At 43.6% G+C, this 14,756-nt stretch overlaps 1 protein-coding gene across 2 annotated transcripts; it reads right to left on the bottom strand.

The window, feature by feature from the left end:
- Window positions 1-437: 437 nt before the first annotated feature.
- Window positions 438-7,218, bottom strand: PBDC1 (polysaccharide biosynthesis domain containing 1). Of its 2 annotated transcripts, XM_073654055.1 has the most exons (7): window positions 7,069-7,165; window positions 5,627-5,666; window positions 5,359-5,424; window positions 4,606-4,665; window positions 3,900-4,040; window positions 3,698-3,809; window positions 438-813 (listed from the first exon to the last, which is right to left on the bottom strand). In XM_073654055.1, the coding sequence occupies exons 2-7, from the start codon at window positions 5,648-5,650 to the stop codon at window positions 716-718; spliced, it is 501 nt and encodes a 166-aa protein (XP_073510156.1). In that variant the 5' UTR covers window positions 5,651-5,666; window positions 7,069-7,165; the 3' UTR covers window positions 438-715. The 2 variants fall into 2 exon arrangements, with proteins under 2 accessions (XP_073510156.1, XP_073510155.1); XM_073654054.1 differs by lacking the exon at window positions 5,627-5,666 and having other exon boundaries at window positions 7,069-7,218.
- Between the last annotated feature and the right edge of the window lie 7,538 nt (window positions 7,219-14,756).

The raw sequence follows: 14,756 nt of genomic DNA, 5'->3' as shown, positions 1-14,756 counted from the left end.
CACCTGAAGGGAGAGGCGTCAGAGTATCCCTTTAAACACAGAGCTCATAAATATTTCCTTCTAGGCATGATTTTTTAGTGTCATATTGTTGTAGACAAGCTCCGGAGTTGCTCCATATTTATCCTGATATCAGCCATGTTTTTTTTTTGTTTATGGTCGGAGAGTGGGGGAAAAAAAATGAACAAAAATACAGAAATCTGAACAAAACAGCCCATATTCTGCGTCAGGACAGAACAAATCCCCAAGCTATGCGGAATGAGGGAAGTGGCATATGTCGTCCAAAGAAGTGGTCATGTTTTAGTTTTTTGGGGTTTTTTTTAGGGGAGATGTATGTGTGAATAAAAACAAGGTTAAACTTGCCATAAAATAATTCTTCCAGTTGTGGAGATGTGTCCAGGAGTGAGGCAGCTATGAAGACGAGCAAATCTACGGGAAGATTGTAATATACATGCAATTTATTAAAATTACACAAAAAACAACTAAAACCCCAGGTGTCCAAATACTCGTAGATGGCACTTTGTGAAGCGGTTTTAAAGTCTGTGGTGGCAGCGATGAAGTTTGGGTATTTTACTGTTTGCCAAATGAGTGTATAGTGGAAACTGCAAAAAAATAAAATCAGAATTGTTTGGTAACTGGTGTTGTAGTACAGGACACAAGGGATCCATCTGACTCCATCCACAGTAGCGCGCCTGATGGTGGGCTGCCCTTCCGGCTGTCATTTTCCAGCTCGTTTGTGCCTGTGGTTGTAAATGACGTCATTAGATCCTTCTCTGTTCCGTGCAATTTCAATAGCAAAAAATTGGATTCTGGTGGCTGAAAAAAAAAAAAAAAAATTTTAGGACTCACCGTAAAATATTTCTTAAAGCCATGGGTGCACGTGGCTGCCACCAGGGATTACAACCTAAAGAAACTTTTGCTTTTCCTTGCTGTCAAGTAGAAAAAATTAGTAAAAAATAAAAATACAAGGGGCAGAAACAAGTCTTAGACTCCAGACCAGTGTCTGCCTCCTGTATGACACTAATGAGTAGCTTGGTGCCCATAGGTACTCCAGATGGTGTCTGCCTCCTGCATGACTCTAATCTGAGTAGCCTGATGCCCGTGGGCAGGTGTAGCCTGCTGAGGCGTAATCCTTAGTGGCAGCAGCATAAACCCATTGTTTCCAATGAAGCGCCAGAGACAAGAGAATTTCAAAGCCAGATAATACAGGTGGAAGGTAAAGTCCCATATATTAGAAATTGTTCAGTAATGATCTCTATAACTGCTACTTTTGCTAGGACATTCAAATCATGTCCAGAAGATAAAAAGCCTGAATGATTTTACTTGAAGCCTTTGGGTACGGCTGCATTCACATGTCCGTGATCTCCAGACTGGTCACCCGTCTCCTTTCCCGAACTCCACCGCATCATAGCTGTCGAATTCAAGTTGGGAGATCAGTGACCGATCCACAAATTAGAGTCCGTACATGGACTATAGAACATGGATGTACAGTGGGGAAAATAAGTATTTGATACGCTGCCGATTTTGCAAGTTTTCCCACCTACAAAGAATGAAGAGGTCTGTAATTTTTATTGTAGGTCACTTCACCTGTGAGAGACAGAAACTAAAAAGAAAATTCAGAAAATCACATTGTATGATTTTTACATAATTAATTTGCATTTTATTGCATGAGATGTACTTGATACAATAGAAAAACAGAACTTAATATTTGGGACAGAAACCTTTGTTTGCAGACGTTTGGTCAGACGTTTCCTGTAGTTCTTGACCACGTTTGCACACACTGCAGCAGGGATTTTGGCCCCCTCCTCCATATAGATCTTCTCCAGATCTTTCAGGTTTTGGGGCTGTTGCTGGTGAACATTGAGTTTCAGCTCCCTCCAAAGATTTCCTATTGGGTTCAGGTCTGGAGACTGGGTAGGCCACTCCAGGACCTTGAAATGCTTCTTACAGAGCCACTCCTTAATTGCCCTGGCTGTATGTTTTGGGTCATTGTCACACTGGAAGACACAGCCATGACCCATCTTCAGTGTTCTAATTGAGGGAAAGAGGTTGTTGGCCAAAATCTCACGATACATGATCCCATCCACCATCTCTTCAATACGGTGCAGTCAGCCTGTCCCCTTTGCAGAAAAGCACCTCCAAAGTATGATGTTTCCTCCACCATGCTTCCCGGTTGGGATGGTATTCTTGGGGTTGTACTCATCCTTTCTCCAAACGCCACGAGCGGAGTTCATACCAAAAAGTTCTATTTTGGTTTCATCTGACCACATGACCTTTTCTCATGCCTCCTCTGTATCATCCAGATGGTCATTAGTGAACTAACAGGTCTGGACATGTGCTGGTGTGAGCCGTCATGGATTTTAATCCATGACGGCGTAGTGTGTTACTAACGGTAATGTTTGAGCTAGTGGTCCCAGCTCTCTTCAGGTCATTGACCAGGTCCTCCTGTGTAGTTCTGGGCTGATTCTGACCTTTCTCAGAATCATCCTTACCCCACGAGAAAAGATCCTGCATGGAGCTCCAGACCAAGGAAGACTGACAGTCATCTTGTGTTTCTTCCATTTTCTAATAATTGTGCCAACAGTTGTTGCCTTCTCACCAAGCAGCTTGTCTATTGTCCTGTAGCCCATCCCAGCCTTGTGCAGGTCTACAATTTTGTCCCTGGTGTCCTTAGGTCTTTGGTCTTGGCCATGGTGGAGAGGTTGGAGTGTTATTGTGTGGACAGGCGTCCATTATACAGGTAAAGAGTTCAAACAGGTGCAATTAATACAGGTAATGAGTGCAGAGTAGGAAGGCTTCTTAATGGAAATGTAACAGGTCTGCGCATTTTTGCTGGTAGGTGATCAAATATTTATTTCAAGCAATAAAATTCAATTTTGTAAAAATCACAATGTGATTTTCTGGATTTTTCTTTTTAGATTCTGTCTCTCACTGGTGAAGTGTACCTACGATAAAAATTACAGACCCCTCCATTCTTTGTAGGTGGGAAAACTTGCAAAATCAACAGCGTATCAAATACTTATTTTCCCCACTGTATGACTATAGGATTACATACTGTACCCTAGAAGTGATGCTCTATGGGAGAACACCTAAAGAGCACTTAGCTGTTCATAACCCTCCCGCTTATGGTCAGTGTTTATTTGCATGACAGGTTTAGTGAAGTTCATAGCACGTGACCGCTGCAGCCAACCACTAGCCTCAGCAGTCATGCTATGAATGCAATGTCATTGCTGCAGTCCTGTAAACTGGTTGGAAGTAGGTAGGTAATGATTACTATTAGAGATGAGCAGATTGATTCATGGGACTCATGTCCATGTCAGTGATACCTGGCTGCTATACAGGAGGCCTGCAAATCTCTTACCTTCTGGCACTGCACTTGATAGGTTAGGGCTACCGCAACGTCATCTGTGCAGGCTGGTGCATAGATGACGTCACGCCAACAGTGACCAATCAAAAGCCCATCTTCATGGATGGATAGTAATGTTAAAAACAAGCACTTTTGCAATTTATTGCTTATTAAAAGTTACAGCCGTTCTTGAGATAATAAGCAGTAAATAGCAAAATGTCTTGTATTTTCAAGCGCTATCCATCCATGAAGTTGGGAACATTCCTATAAGACGCTGACTTATCACTAGAGCCCATATTGTCCTGGTGTACTGGCAGTATCTGAGTTATACGCTGCTGTTTCCTACACACTTACAGAAGATGGTGTTCTCCTCTGTATACTCCTTGCTGCTGTCCAGTCTTAACAAGGTCCCGTAGTTAAAATCTTCAACTTGACTCTCAAACTGCATGCAGAACGGCCGCCATTTCTGTGTAAGTCATAAAACACGGTCATTGTCATACAGGAAAAAAGAAAAAACTCCATGGCAGATGTGGGAGCTCCTTCGTTACCGATTTACCTCTTTGGATGCAGGAGACTTCAGATCTTCGGGGTCGATCACGTCAATACGAAGATCGGGAAATTCTGATCGGAAAGCTGTGTAGATCCCGTCATCTAAACGGGTCAGTTTCAAAAGGCGAGGGTCAACGGAAGATATTAGCTGGGGGGGGGCGAGAATGTAAGAGGTCGATTACTGTGGAGCGTTCACTGACCTGGGATTTCAGCAACTGCTTTATTAATCATTTCATGCCACAAGCAGGAACTGACCCTCATTAAGAAAAAAAAAATTACCAACCCCCGTTTTATGCAAGGTTCTGGGCCGCCCATTTAGACAAGCCAAGAAACACTTGTCTCCTGGCGAAGACCAAAAATCCAAGACACCGGGTATCTTCCTTCTACAAAAATTATTTTTATTGACACCAGTGTACACAGAGAAAAATTAGCAAAGTTTCCGCCATGCAGGGCCTTTGTCAAGACATGAAGAAAAGTTCACTTTTCTTCTTGGCTTGATAAAGGCCCTGCATGGCGGAAACTTTGTTAATTTTCCTGGTGTCAAAAATAATTTTTGTAGAAGAAAGATACCCGGTGCCTTGGGTTTTTGGCCTTCGCCAGCACAGAACGGTCACAGATTCCTGCAGGAGATTCGGCCGCCTCTGCTGACATCACGTAGACAGAGCAGCAGCTTCTTTCCCGCTCCGTCGACAGGACATGACTGCTCGACTTACATTGAAGTACACCTCTGCGTGCTGATACGCCTTCATGGCCCAGACCATCTCTACGTTGGGCTGCAAAATAAAAGGCAGGTATTATTAATAGAGCCCCAGCCTTTTCTGTGCCGCTTGCAGTAACTCATAGTTCATGTAGTCTACTCATAAACAATCAAAAAAAATCGTACATGTCTGTTTGGGGGGGGGCACATTCAAAGGTATCAAGCCGGGCACAATTCCATCAAGTTATTAACAATAAGTCATGTAAAATAACAGATCCCCATTATCCACAGGTGCAGCACTAGATCTCCACCGCCGCTCATGTTTCTGTGTTTTGGCTGCAGCGGTGACGCCACAGCAATAGCTCACACACATCACTGCTGCAGCGTATTACTGAGCTCAGCGGCATTACTAAGGCAGTATATTAAAGGGGTCGTCCAGCCCTAGACTGCATTGTGCGCTGTGGGGATTCTCCGTTGCAGGGAACGGCGGTCATGTGACCACAAGTAAGTGATTTGTATACATGCACTCACGTGCCGACTAAAAGTGGCCAGACACGTCTAGTCGGAATGTGTCGGGAAGTAGGCAAATCGCTAACTTGCGGTCACATGACTGCCAGCATACAGTGTGAGGTTTCCAAAAAAAAAAAGTGACTGCAGACTTGTACCCTAAGGCTGGACCACCCTTTAACAGAAGAATGAGACAATGATAAACTAGTGAATCCGTCCCATATACAGATCCGCGTCATGATTATTATTATTATACACTTACATCATTCCCGTAAGATTCCGCAGGAAGAGACAGGGCCTCCGCCACGGACATCGCTTCTGCTGCTCCCTGGAAAGGAAAAGGAAAAAAAAAATACTTGTAAGAAAATAAAAATGACCAACATTAGGAAATTATGAGCTTATACAGTGAAACCCATGTAAGATATGAGAACCATCCCCTCCACCTGCCCCAAATGAGCAGGAAGAAAAAATAAGTATTTATTATACATGTGTATTTGTGGGGGATTTCACCCTGGTTTATGATGACTGACCCAGCATGGATGCCACATCCACATCTCAGGTTCACTGTTCCTGCAAAGTGCAGAAGAGAATTTGCATTTTTTTTTTACACCTCATCTGTGCAGCTAGTACAGTAATACACTACATATTACACACCTGACGAAGTCATTCCAAAACGCGCGTCGGGGCGGACGTGCAGGTCTCTGGAGCATCCACATATGGTAATGTACCTCTTTACTTGGATGAGGCATAATTATGCCTATTGCTATGCACGGCCTACTATTGCTAGTGACCCAGTGGTCATACTATAACAATTACCCTATATGTTAAGCTAAATGTGGAATTGTTTACTGCTGCCAAATTTAGTGGTCACATTATACCAGTTATTATATGTGCCACTTGCTCTGGTTTGATATTGCTCCGGTCCTGTGCGCCCCACGCACATGTGTCACGTTTCCCATCCTGCTTTGTTATTTTACTAATAAATTTGATACTTTTTCATTATATCTTGGACTCTACTGATCATTTTTTCCCCTCCCCACTCTCTCTATATTACACAACGGGGAAAATCTGCAGCGTCTGTGGCCCAGTGTGAACATCCCCCTGTCATTCAACATATCCTGCGATAAACTTTCAGCTCCACCATAAATTATCAGTGCAGCCCAACTTCTACAAGACGACAACTCCTCAATTTTTTTTCCTTTTATATCAAATGAGGCATCTTACATTTTTTTGTGGTTCCCATTATGCTATTTCAATCATTATATATATCTCTATATATATTTTGTGTGTGTGTATGTATATTTATTTCATTATGTCTATTTTTATTAACATATTTTGGTCATTTCGTAAAGCTTATTCAACATTTTTTTTTCCCAGCTGAACTTTTGAACATTTTTTTTTTTGCCACTTTCCGGATTTTATTAAATCTATTATCAAATAAAACGCTAGCGGTATTTTTTTTTTTTTTTTATTAAAAAATGCTGATGAAACACTCAAAAAAAGCAGCCCAGCCTTTTAGCCGTCCCGTTGACTTGTAGTGTAAAGTACAGAGCGTCTTCAAAGCAGGGAACCCCTGAACGAAGGTCGGGTCACTTCTTTTAGACGCTTGGTGTCATTGAAAGCCTGAACATATCGACAGCAATGTTGTTTTCCCATAGAAATCAATGGCGCTGAGCGCGGCCGATTCCTGGGGTCTCTTTTTTTTTTGCTCCCCCATAGAAAACTATGGGAGCGTTACAGCACAGACAATGTAAATACTCTGCTCCTATTCATTTCTATGGGGTTCACTTCTCCTACGATGATGGGGAACAACAAGTCTCAGAATAGCACTGGTGGAACACGTGTCTATGTTAACCCCCAGCATGGTTGCGGTACAGCTATGACATACACCTCCCCTGCCCACAATGATGCCCTCTGCAGAGATGCCAGGCTGTGAAAACAAACCACGACGATATAAGTTATAAATTCTCACCAGTGAGTTCAAGCCACCCAATTCTCCCGGAGCCGCCATCTTGGTACTCTCTCTCTCTCTACCCTTTCCTCTCTCACCCGGAAGTGATTCTCTTCTCTTTACATTGAAGCCCGTTCCGCCATCGATACTAATCCATGCCTAGTGCGCATGCGCATAAGTACTTCACTGGTAGGTTCGCCTCTGAAAGCGTGTGATAAGCGACGTAGCCAATGATAGTGCAAGCGATTGAGCGGTTGCTGTGGAAACCAGGGCAGTTTTTCTTTGTACAGAGAGTGTGCGGGACGGTCACGTGATGAGGGGGTGGGAGGTTTTCCCGCCTTTTACCTCACGCGCTGTGATTGACGCTCAAACTGAGGAGAATCTGAGGCGACGATGAAGCATAAATGGCGCAATTTTAGGGCCGATTTTGTATGATGGGGGACACTGTTTTTTTTTACAGGCACCATATAAGGCCTTGTTCACACGTTTTTTATGCCTCCATAAAAAAAAAATATTAATTTTATGAGATTTGCAAGGCTTTTTAGCTAACAATATATTTATATACATACAGCCGCCTTTTCTCTCATTCTGTGAAAAAACACAGTTGATATCGCCGCGTCTGTAAAAATCCAAACTTTTATTTAGAGCATTATGTGTCTAGATAAAATAACACTAAAATTGCTGTTTTGTTGGTCACCTATCAATACACCATACGTAGCCTTCCCTCGTTTTTATAGGTATCAATAAAAACAACTCAAGCCGCAAAAAATAATCCCTCACCCGGCCCCAGATACCAAAATGTCAAGCTTTAAATATATCTGTTTTGTTTTAATAATAATAATCTTTATTTATATAGCGCCAACATATTCCGCAGCGCTTAACAATTCACAGGTTCATGTACAACAGTCATAAGTAACATAGCTAAAGATAATACAATAATTACAGCAAAAATAATGACGACCCTGCTCCTAAGAGCTTACAATCTACAATGAGGTGGAGGTGACACAAAGTACAACGGCTTATTTACAAGGATGGTCCAGCCATCTTGAGGGGATGAGGGATAGATAGAGGCTGCATGAGCTTATCACCAGCCAGTATCTAGTGCTTTTTGGTTGGGTGGAGACTTATGTTTGGAGAAATAAGGAATGGGCTATGAGAATATAAAAAGACTTTGATTAGGGAACGTGATAGGCCACCCTAAACAGATGTGTTTTTAGGGAGCGCCTAAAACTGTGTAAATTGTGGTTCATCCTAATTTCTTGGGGTAGAGCATTCCAAAGAATAGGTGCAGCTCGGGAGAAGTCTTGAAGCCGGGAGTGGGAGGTACGGATTAGTGCGGATGTTAGTCGAAAGTCGCTTGCAGAGCGTAGAAAACGGGTAGCCCGATAGACAGAGATGAGGGAAGAGATGTAGGGGGGTGCCACACTGTGGAGAGCTTTGTGGGTGAGAACAAGCAATTTAAATCGGATCCTATAATTCATGGGCAGCCAGTGCAATGACTGGCACAGAGCGGAAGCGTCTGAGTAACGATTAGCCAGATAGATGACCCTGGCTGCAGCATTAAGGATGGACTGGAGGGGGGAAAGTCGAGTGAGGGGGAGGCCAATTAAGAGAGAGTTACAGTAGTCAAGGCGGGAGTGGATCAGGGCAACAGTGAGGGTTTTTGTTGTTTCCAAGGTGAGAAAGGGGCGGATTCTAGAGATGTTCTTCAGGTGCAAGAGACAAGAGCGAGCAAGAGATTGTATGTGGAGGGTGAAGGAGAGATTGGTGTCAAACACAACGCCCAAGCAACGCGCCTGCTTGCTCAGCCTTATTGTGGTGCCACACACTGAGAGAGAGATGTCAGATTTAGAGAGGTGAGTGGACGGCAGGAACAGAAGAAGTTCAGTTTTTGAGAGGTTGAGTTTCAGATAGAGAGCGGACATGATTTTAGAAACTGCGGCCAGACAGTCACTGGTGTTCTGTAGTACAGCGGGGGTAAGGTCAGGGGATGAGGTGTATAGTTGTGTGTCATCAGCATAAAGATGATACTGCAAACCAAATTTGCTGATGGTCTGTCCAATTGGGGCTGTGTAGAGATAGAAGAGAAGAGGGCCAAGGACTGAACCCTGAGGAACCCCAATAGTGAGAGGAAGAGGGGAAGAAGTGGAGCCAGCGAACGATACACTGAAAGAGCGGTCAGATAGGTAGGAGGAGAACCAGGAGAGAGCAGTGTCCTTTATGCCGATTGAGTGAAGCATAGAGAGTAGGAGGTGGTGGTCAACGGTGTCAAAGGCTGCAGAGAAGTCAAGAAGAATGAGCAAAGAGTGGTCACCATTGTGTTTTGCTGTCAGAAGGTCATTGGTTACTTTGATGAGTGCAGTTTCTGTAGAATGTAGAGGGCGGAAGCCGGACTGTGATGGGTCTAGAAGAGAGTGAGTGGAGAGGTAGCTGGTAAGGCGGGAGTAGACCAGGCGCTCCAAGAGTTTAGAGATGAAGGGAAGATTGGAGACTGGTCTGTAGTTGTTTGTGCAGGAAGGGTCAAGAGAGGGCTTTTTTAATAATGGAGTGATGATGGAGTGTTTGAAGGAGGAGGGGAAGATACCCGAAGAGAGGGAGAGGTTGAAGATTTTAGTTAGGTGAGTAGTGACGACTGAAGAAAGAGGCTGGAGTAGATGTGAGGGGATGGGGTCAGTGGTGCATGTGGTGGGATGAGAAGAAGAGAGGAGCCTGGAGACTTCGTCTTCTGTGACTGGGTCAAATGTGGAGAGGGATCCAGAGGGGATGTGCGGGGGGGGTGGGAGTCACGGCACTTTGTGGCTGGGAGCTGATTTCCTGACGGATGGTGTCTATTTTCTCTGTGAAGTAGGAGGCCAGGTCTTCAGCACAAATGTCCGTGGTGGGGGCCTGCGCTTTAGGACTGAGGAGGGAGTGAAAGGTATCGAAGAGTTTTTTGGGGTTGTTGGATAGTGAGGAGATCAGGGTGGTGAAGTAGGTCTGTTTGGCAAGGTGAAGGGCAGAGTTATATGTTTTTAACATAAATTTGTAGTGGATAAAGTTTTCTGGTGTCCGAGTTTTCCTCCATAGCCGTTCGGCACTTCTAGAGCATCGCTGGAGAAATCGGGTTTGCGGTGTGAGCCAGGGCTGTTTTACTCTGTGTTTAGAGGTTCTGAGGGTGAGGGGCGCTAATTGGTCCAGCATGCTTCGGAGAGTGTCATTGTAGTGGTTTACAGCCAGATTAGGACAGGAAGAAGAGGAGATTGGGGACAGTGATGAGTGAAGGGAGTCTGTGAGTGTATGAGGTTGGAAACTTCCGGGAATTTGGCTTTTGATAAAAATGTATTGATACAATCATGCAGATTACAAGCTTTTTTATTGCATTTCCACAGTGGAAATGTAATAAAAATATATATGCATATTTTTTTCTGTGGATTTTCCTTGTCTCATTCAAGTCTAAATCTGCAAAGAGAAACCTATACCGAAAAGAAATACCAAAAGTATAAAAAAAAATTATTAAATGCCGATGAATACCAAGTAAGCATATAGAAAACCAAAAAATGTATTCAAAATAAGGCAAAAATAAATAAACATAATCAAAGTTTATTCAATAGCAAAATCAATGCACATGATGGAATAAAAGCTCAATAATTTAAAAACACGAAATATAATAGAAGAGATCAGGGTGTGTCCATGATAACAATATTGTGTGCCAGCAAACAATGAATACAATGAATATACATAATGTATCAAAAAGTATAATTGATCAAAAAATATACAAAGTGCGTATATAAAAATGAAAAAGAAATATAGTGAGAATATAAACTATTCAAAATACATGATACACAAAGGAATAATCAATTAGTTACTGTGACATTCAGAAGTAGTGCTATTAGAAATAACACAATCACAGGAGACAAGAAGTGTTGTGCTTCAGAAGCATCCAGCAACTAGAGGGGTTAACACAGTCACAGTAGAAGGGGGGTGTTTTAGCAGAGCCCCAGATCATAAGAATAGGTTATCAATGTTTATAAATGTTATACCAATTTGACAATGACAATTTGTATATAAAGTTACACAACTTTCACCACTGTCTCAGAATTGGTCAGATTGACCATTTAAGATGAATGTGGAGGACGACATTCAAAAAGGAGGGAAGAGTGTGACATGCAGAAGTAGTGCTGTTGCTTCAAAAGCATCCAGCAACTATTAGAAATAACACAAGCACAGGAGACAGGAAGTGTTGTGCTTCAGAAACATCCAGCAACTAGAGGGGATAACACAGTCACAGGAGACAGGGAGTGTTTTACAGAGCCCCAGGGGGATTGTGGGGAACTTGTTATTGTAGTCTGGCTGAAGCCAAAGAGAAAGGTGGTGTGTTATCTGGATCTGACAGAAGACAACTGAACAGGATTCAGATCAGGAGAGAAACTAAACACAGGTCAGATAAACTCCATGAACTAACAGTGCAGAGTATTATCGGGCAGGAAGATAAGGACTGGAAGGAATTTATCACAGGGATCATCTCCCTCATCAAACCCTCCCCCCCTCCATCTCCATGCAGGATAAAGAATGCTGTGTACTATTCTGTCCTTGTGAAGGAAAAGACTATGGTTGTGTATGCATAGAAGTGTGCTGCCAAGAGATCTAATCTATGCTGAATTATGCTATTGAAGAGAGACTGTAATACTGTGCCTTGTGAAGAAACTACTGTATTGTTAATGGAGCCGGTTGCTCAAGAAACTCAGTCTGTACTGTAATGAAGATTGTTGCTGTAATATCCCTGAATTTTCTCTGGCCGTGCTTCAGATTAAATTTCACTGTTAAACTGTTGAAAAAGACTCTTGTCAGATGTGTCTGGTCAGCAATCAAATCTATCGTGTACCTGAGAGAAGCTGCAGCCTATGGTCGCCCTGAGTAAGCGTTCCCCCAGGATTCCAAAGAATTCATGAAACCCGTCTGAACCTAGCGGCGTGCGTGTAACATTGGTGGCCCGTACGGGGAATCCTGAGTGGGAATTAGCGTGTAGAGGGAGAAGAGGAAAAGTGTCTGGAAAAACACAGCAGCACAGCACCTCAATTCAACTCTTCTACACCAGTTAAAGGGGACCAACCCTAAAGAAAACTCACTAGCAGCAATGGATGTGGAAATACAAATTGACAGAATAAGTGAGCTGCTTCTTTAGTTAACCTGTGAAGAATTGAGAACAGTAGCAGAACATATAAAGATATCAGAAGAACAGATTTCTAAAGCACACAACCGCAGGCAACTGTTAGCTGCCATTAATGCAAAAATGGATGAGCTGGGGGAGAAAGAAGCTGAAAACATCACGGGGACGTTCCTCTAGGAGCAAACAGTTTCTAACCAGGTTGAAGTTGGAGGATGGATGGGTGGTCCAAATTACCAAAAGCGGGAATCTCCGTCCGCAGACAGAACTACAGGAATTGAAAGAACAATTCAAAGCCCTAACAACAGCCTTGCAGGAATCGACCAAAACCTCTGAACGGGTGACAGACTCAGACAGAACCTTTGCTCTGTTTGGGTTAGATAAATCAGGAAGACAGTCCTCTCTAATACCACAAATTACCAAAAGGAAAGAATTCAAGATCCTGGGACTGATTGGAGAGTGTGAACAGAAAGAGAAACTGTCTTATATGAACTTGTTGCACCAGATTGATACAGGCTTACAGAAAGGCTACCAGCCAGATGAGATTGTTAAGGGGGTGGTGAAAGCGATCAGCCCAGGACTGAACCTCCGTAGTATGCTAGAAATGAAGAGTCAATTGACCTTGCAACAGCTGAAGATGATTTTAAAAGGGCATTATAAAGAAGAGAGTACTTCAGAATTGTTTCACCGACTCATTAACCTCTCACAGAAAAATAATGAATCATCCCAAAGTTTCTTGTTCAGAGCAATTAAACTGAAGGATAGACTGTTGTTTGCATCCAGAGATGTAGAAGCGGAGGAGAAGTTTGAGTCCAGAAGAAGTTCTTGAGATCATTGGGAATGGGTTTAATCAGAAAAGACATCAAGTTGCAGCTGAAACAGTACCTAGAAGATCCTGGCATTCTGGATGAAGTCCTATTTGGAGTCAGAGAGCAAACAGAAGTTAAAGAAAGGCTCTGCTGCTAAAATCACCAAAATGAGTCAGCTGAAGTTGGAGACCCCCGGTGGCCAGTCCGAAGATCATCATGGAGACCCTGCAGTGCCACCTCCGAGAGGGAACCTTAAATTACCAACAAAAGAGAGGACGCCAGCGCTGCCTGGGAGGAAGTAATAAGAGAACTGCGAGCCGAGTTGATTGAGGTGAAAAAGTTGATTCGTTCCAGGCCAGAACCTGTATCCCTCAGACCCAGGGGTGGGATCCAAAACAGAAGATACCCGGTTTGTGAAGCGTGCCATTCATCAAATCAGAGTACGGTGGTGTCCACTGTCTAAGATGTGGTGAGGAAGGACATTATGCCAAGGCATGCCAATGGTCACGGTCATTTGGGTTAAAAGACAGGAGGTTGCCAGTGCGGGACGACTGGTAACTGCAACACGGAGGAGGCCCCAGAAGCAAATCCAAATCTCACCAAACCCCAGAACGGCGCATGAGGTAATTCGGCTACGTCAGTACTATCCCCAAGTGTATTCCTGTCTACAACAGCTGCAAGAGAGACAGGGGCATCAGTTACTTAATGCCCAGTGCAGAGGTCAAACGATGTACTCCTGGGAGGAGGATTCCTCGGTCAGTATAGATAGCCTCATCAGCCTTATTGGTGAAAGGTGCTTTATAAAGTGCCAGCTAGATAGACTCCTGGTAAAAACACTGTTGGACACAGGAGCCCAAGCGAGCCTTTTAAATGAAGAATGGAGAAGGCGCTACCTGCCACATACCTGCCTTAGGTCGTTAAAAGAACTCTTAGGACCTGTGGAACTCCACGGCAAAGCTGTCAACCAGACCAAAATCCCTTTCATAGGCTGGGTGGAAGTGACTTTCCAACTGAGGGCCACAAAGAACAGCAACACCATTGAGCTTGTGGTACCTTTTCTCGTGACCAGTGATCAGAACGTGGCAGAGGATCCTATCCTGGGTTATAATGTAATCAGTGACGTCATCACGAAACACAAGTCAGGGACGCTGGTGGTGGATGCAATTGCCACAGCACTTGCCATACCCAACGCCGTGGCGGAATATGTGATTCATAGAGTAACGAAAGCACAGAATACAATGGATCTAAAAGAAGTCAAGGTAGGCTAGTGCCCAACCATCATCCCTGCAAACAAAATGGTGGGGGTCAGGTGTGGAGTCCGGGTAGAACCGGTAAGAAGAGTCCAGAAAAGACTGTTTGTGCCAAAAGACTTCTCAGAACTTCCGGAAGGCCTAGTTCAAGGTGAGACTGTGCTTACGATTGCTACTGGTGGGTTTGCTTGAGTGACAGTACCGGTCATGAATACTATGAAACATGAAATTAGACTGGATCCAAAGACTGTGTTAGGTTACATTGAAACCGTTAAAACGGTATATCCAGCCAGTGTGAGACCCGCCCAGGGGTCTACCATGAACAGGTCCGGCTCCAGGTTTTTGTGGGCCCCGGGCGAAAGAGTCTCAGTGGGCCCCTTTAACACATACCACGATTCATGATGCACAGATACCGCAGAGAAATATAGGTATAGTACAAGGACAAAGGTTTCACTTCTTACATTACATGAGTGATATCTATTGTAAATTCCACAATAGCTCAGAAAT

Source organism: Phyllobates terribilis, unplaced genomic scaffold, assembly GCF_046119375.1.
Source record: "Phyllobates terribilis strain yellow unplaced genomic scaffold, ASM4611937v1 Scaffold_11__3_contigs__length_659146591, whole genome shotgun sequence".
NCBI lineage: Eukaryota > Metazoa > Chordata > Amphibia > Anura > Dendrobatidae > Phyllobates > Phyllobates terribilis.
The sequence above is the reverse complement of the archived record's forward strand: the minus strand, read 5'-3'. Positions and strand labels throughout refer to the sequence as shown.

Bases quoted from the DNA above. Each gene is read 5' to 3' on its own strand.
- PBDC1 (XM_073654054.1), bottom strand. From the start codon at position 7,107: ATGGCGGCTCCGGGAGAATTGGGTGGCTTGAACTCACTG. The intron at 5,425-7,068 runs GTGAGAATTTAT...TTTCCTTTCCAG, and splicing joins TGGGTGGCTTGAACTCACTG to GGAGCAGCAGAAGCGATGTC. The intron at 4,666-5,358 runs GTAAGTGTATAA...TTTATTTTGCAG, and splicing joins CGGAATCTTACGGGAATGAT to CCCAACGTAGAGATGGTCTG.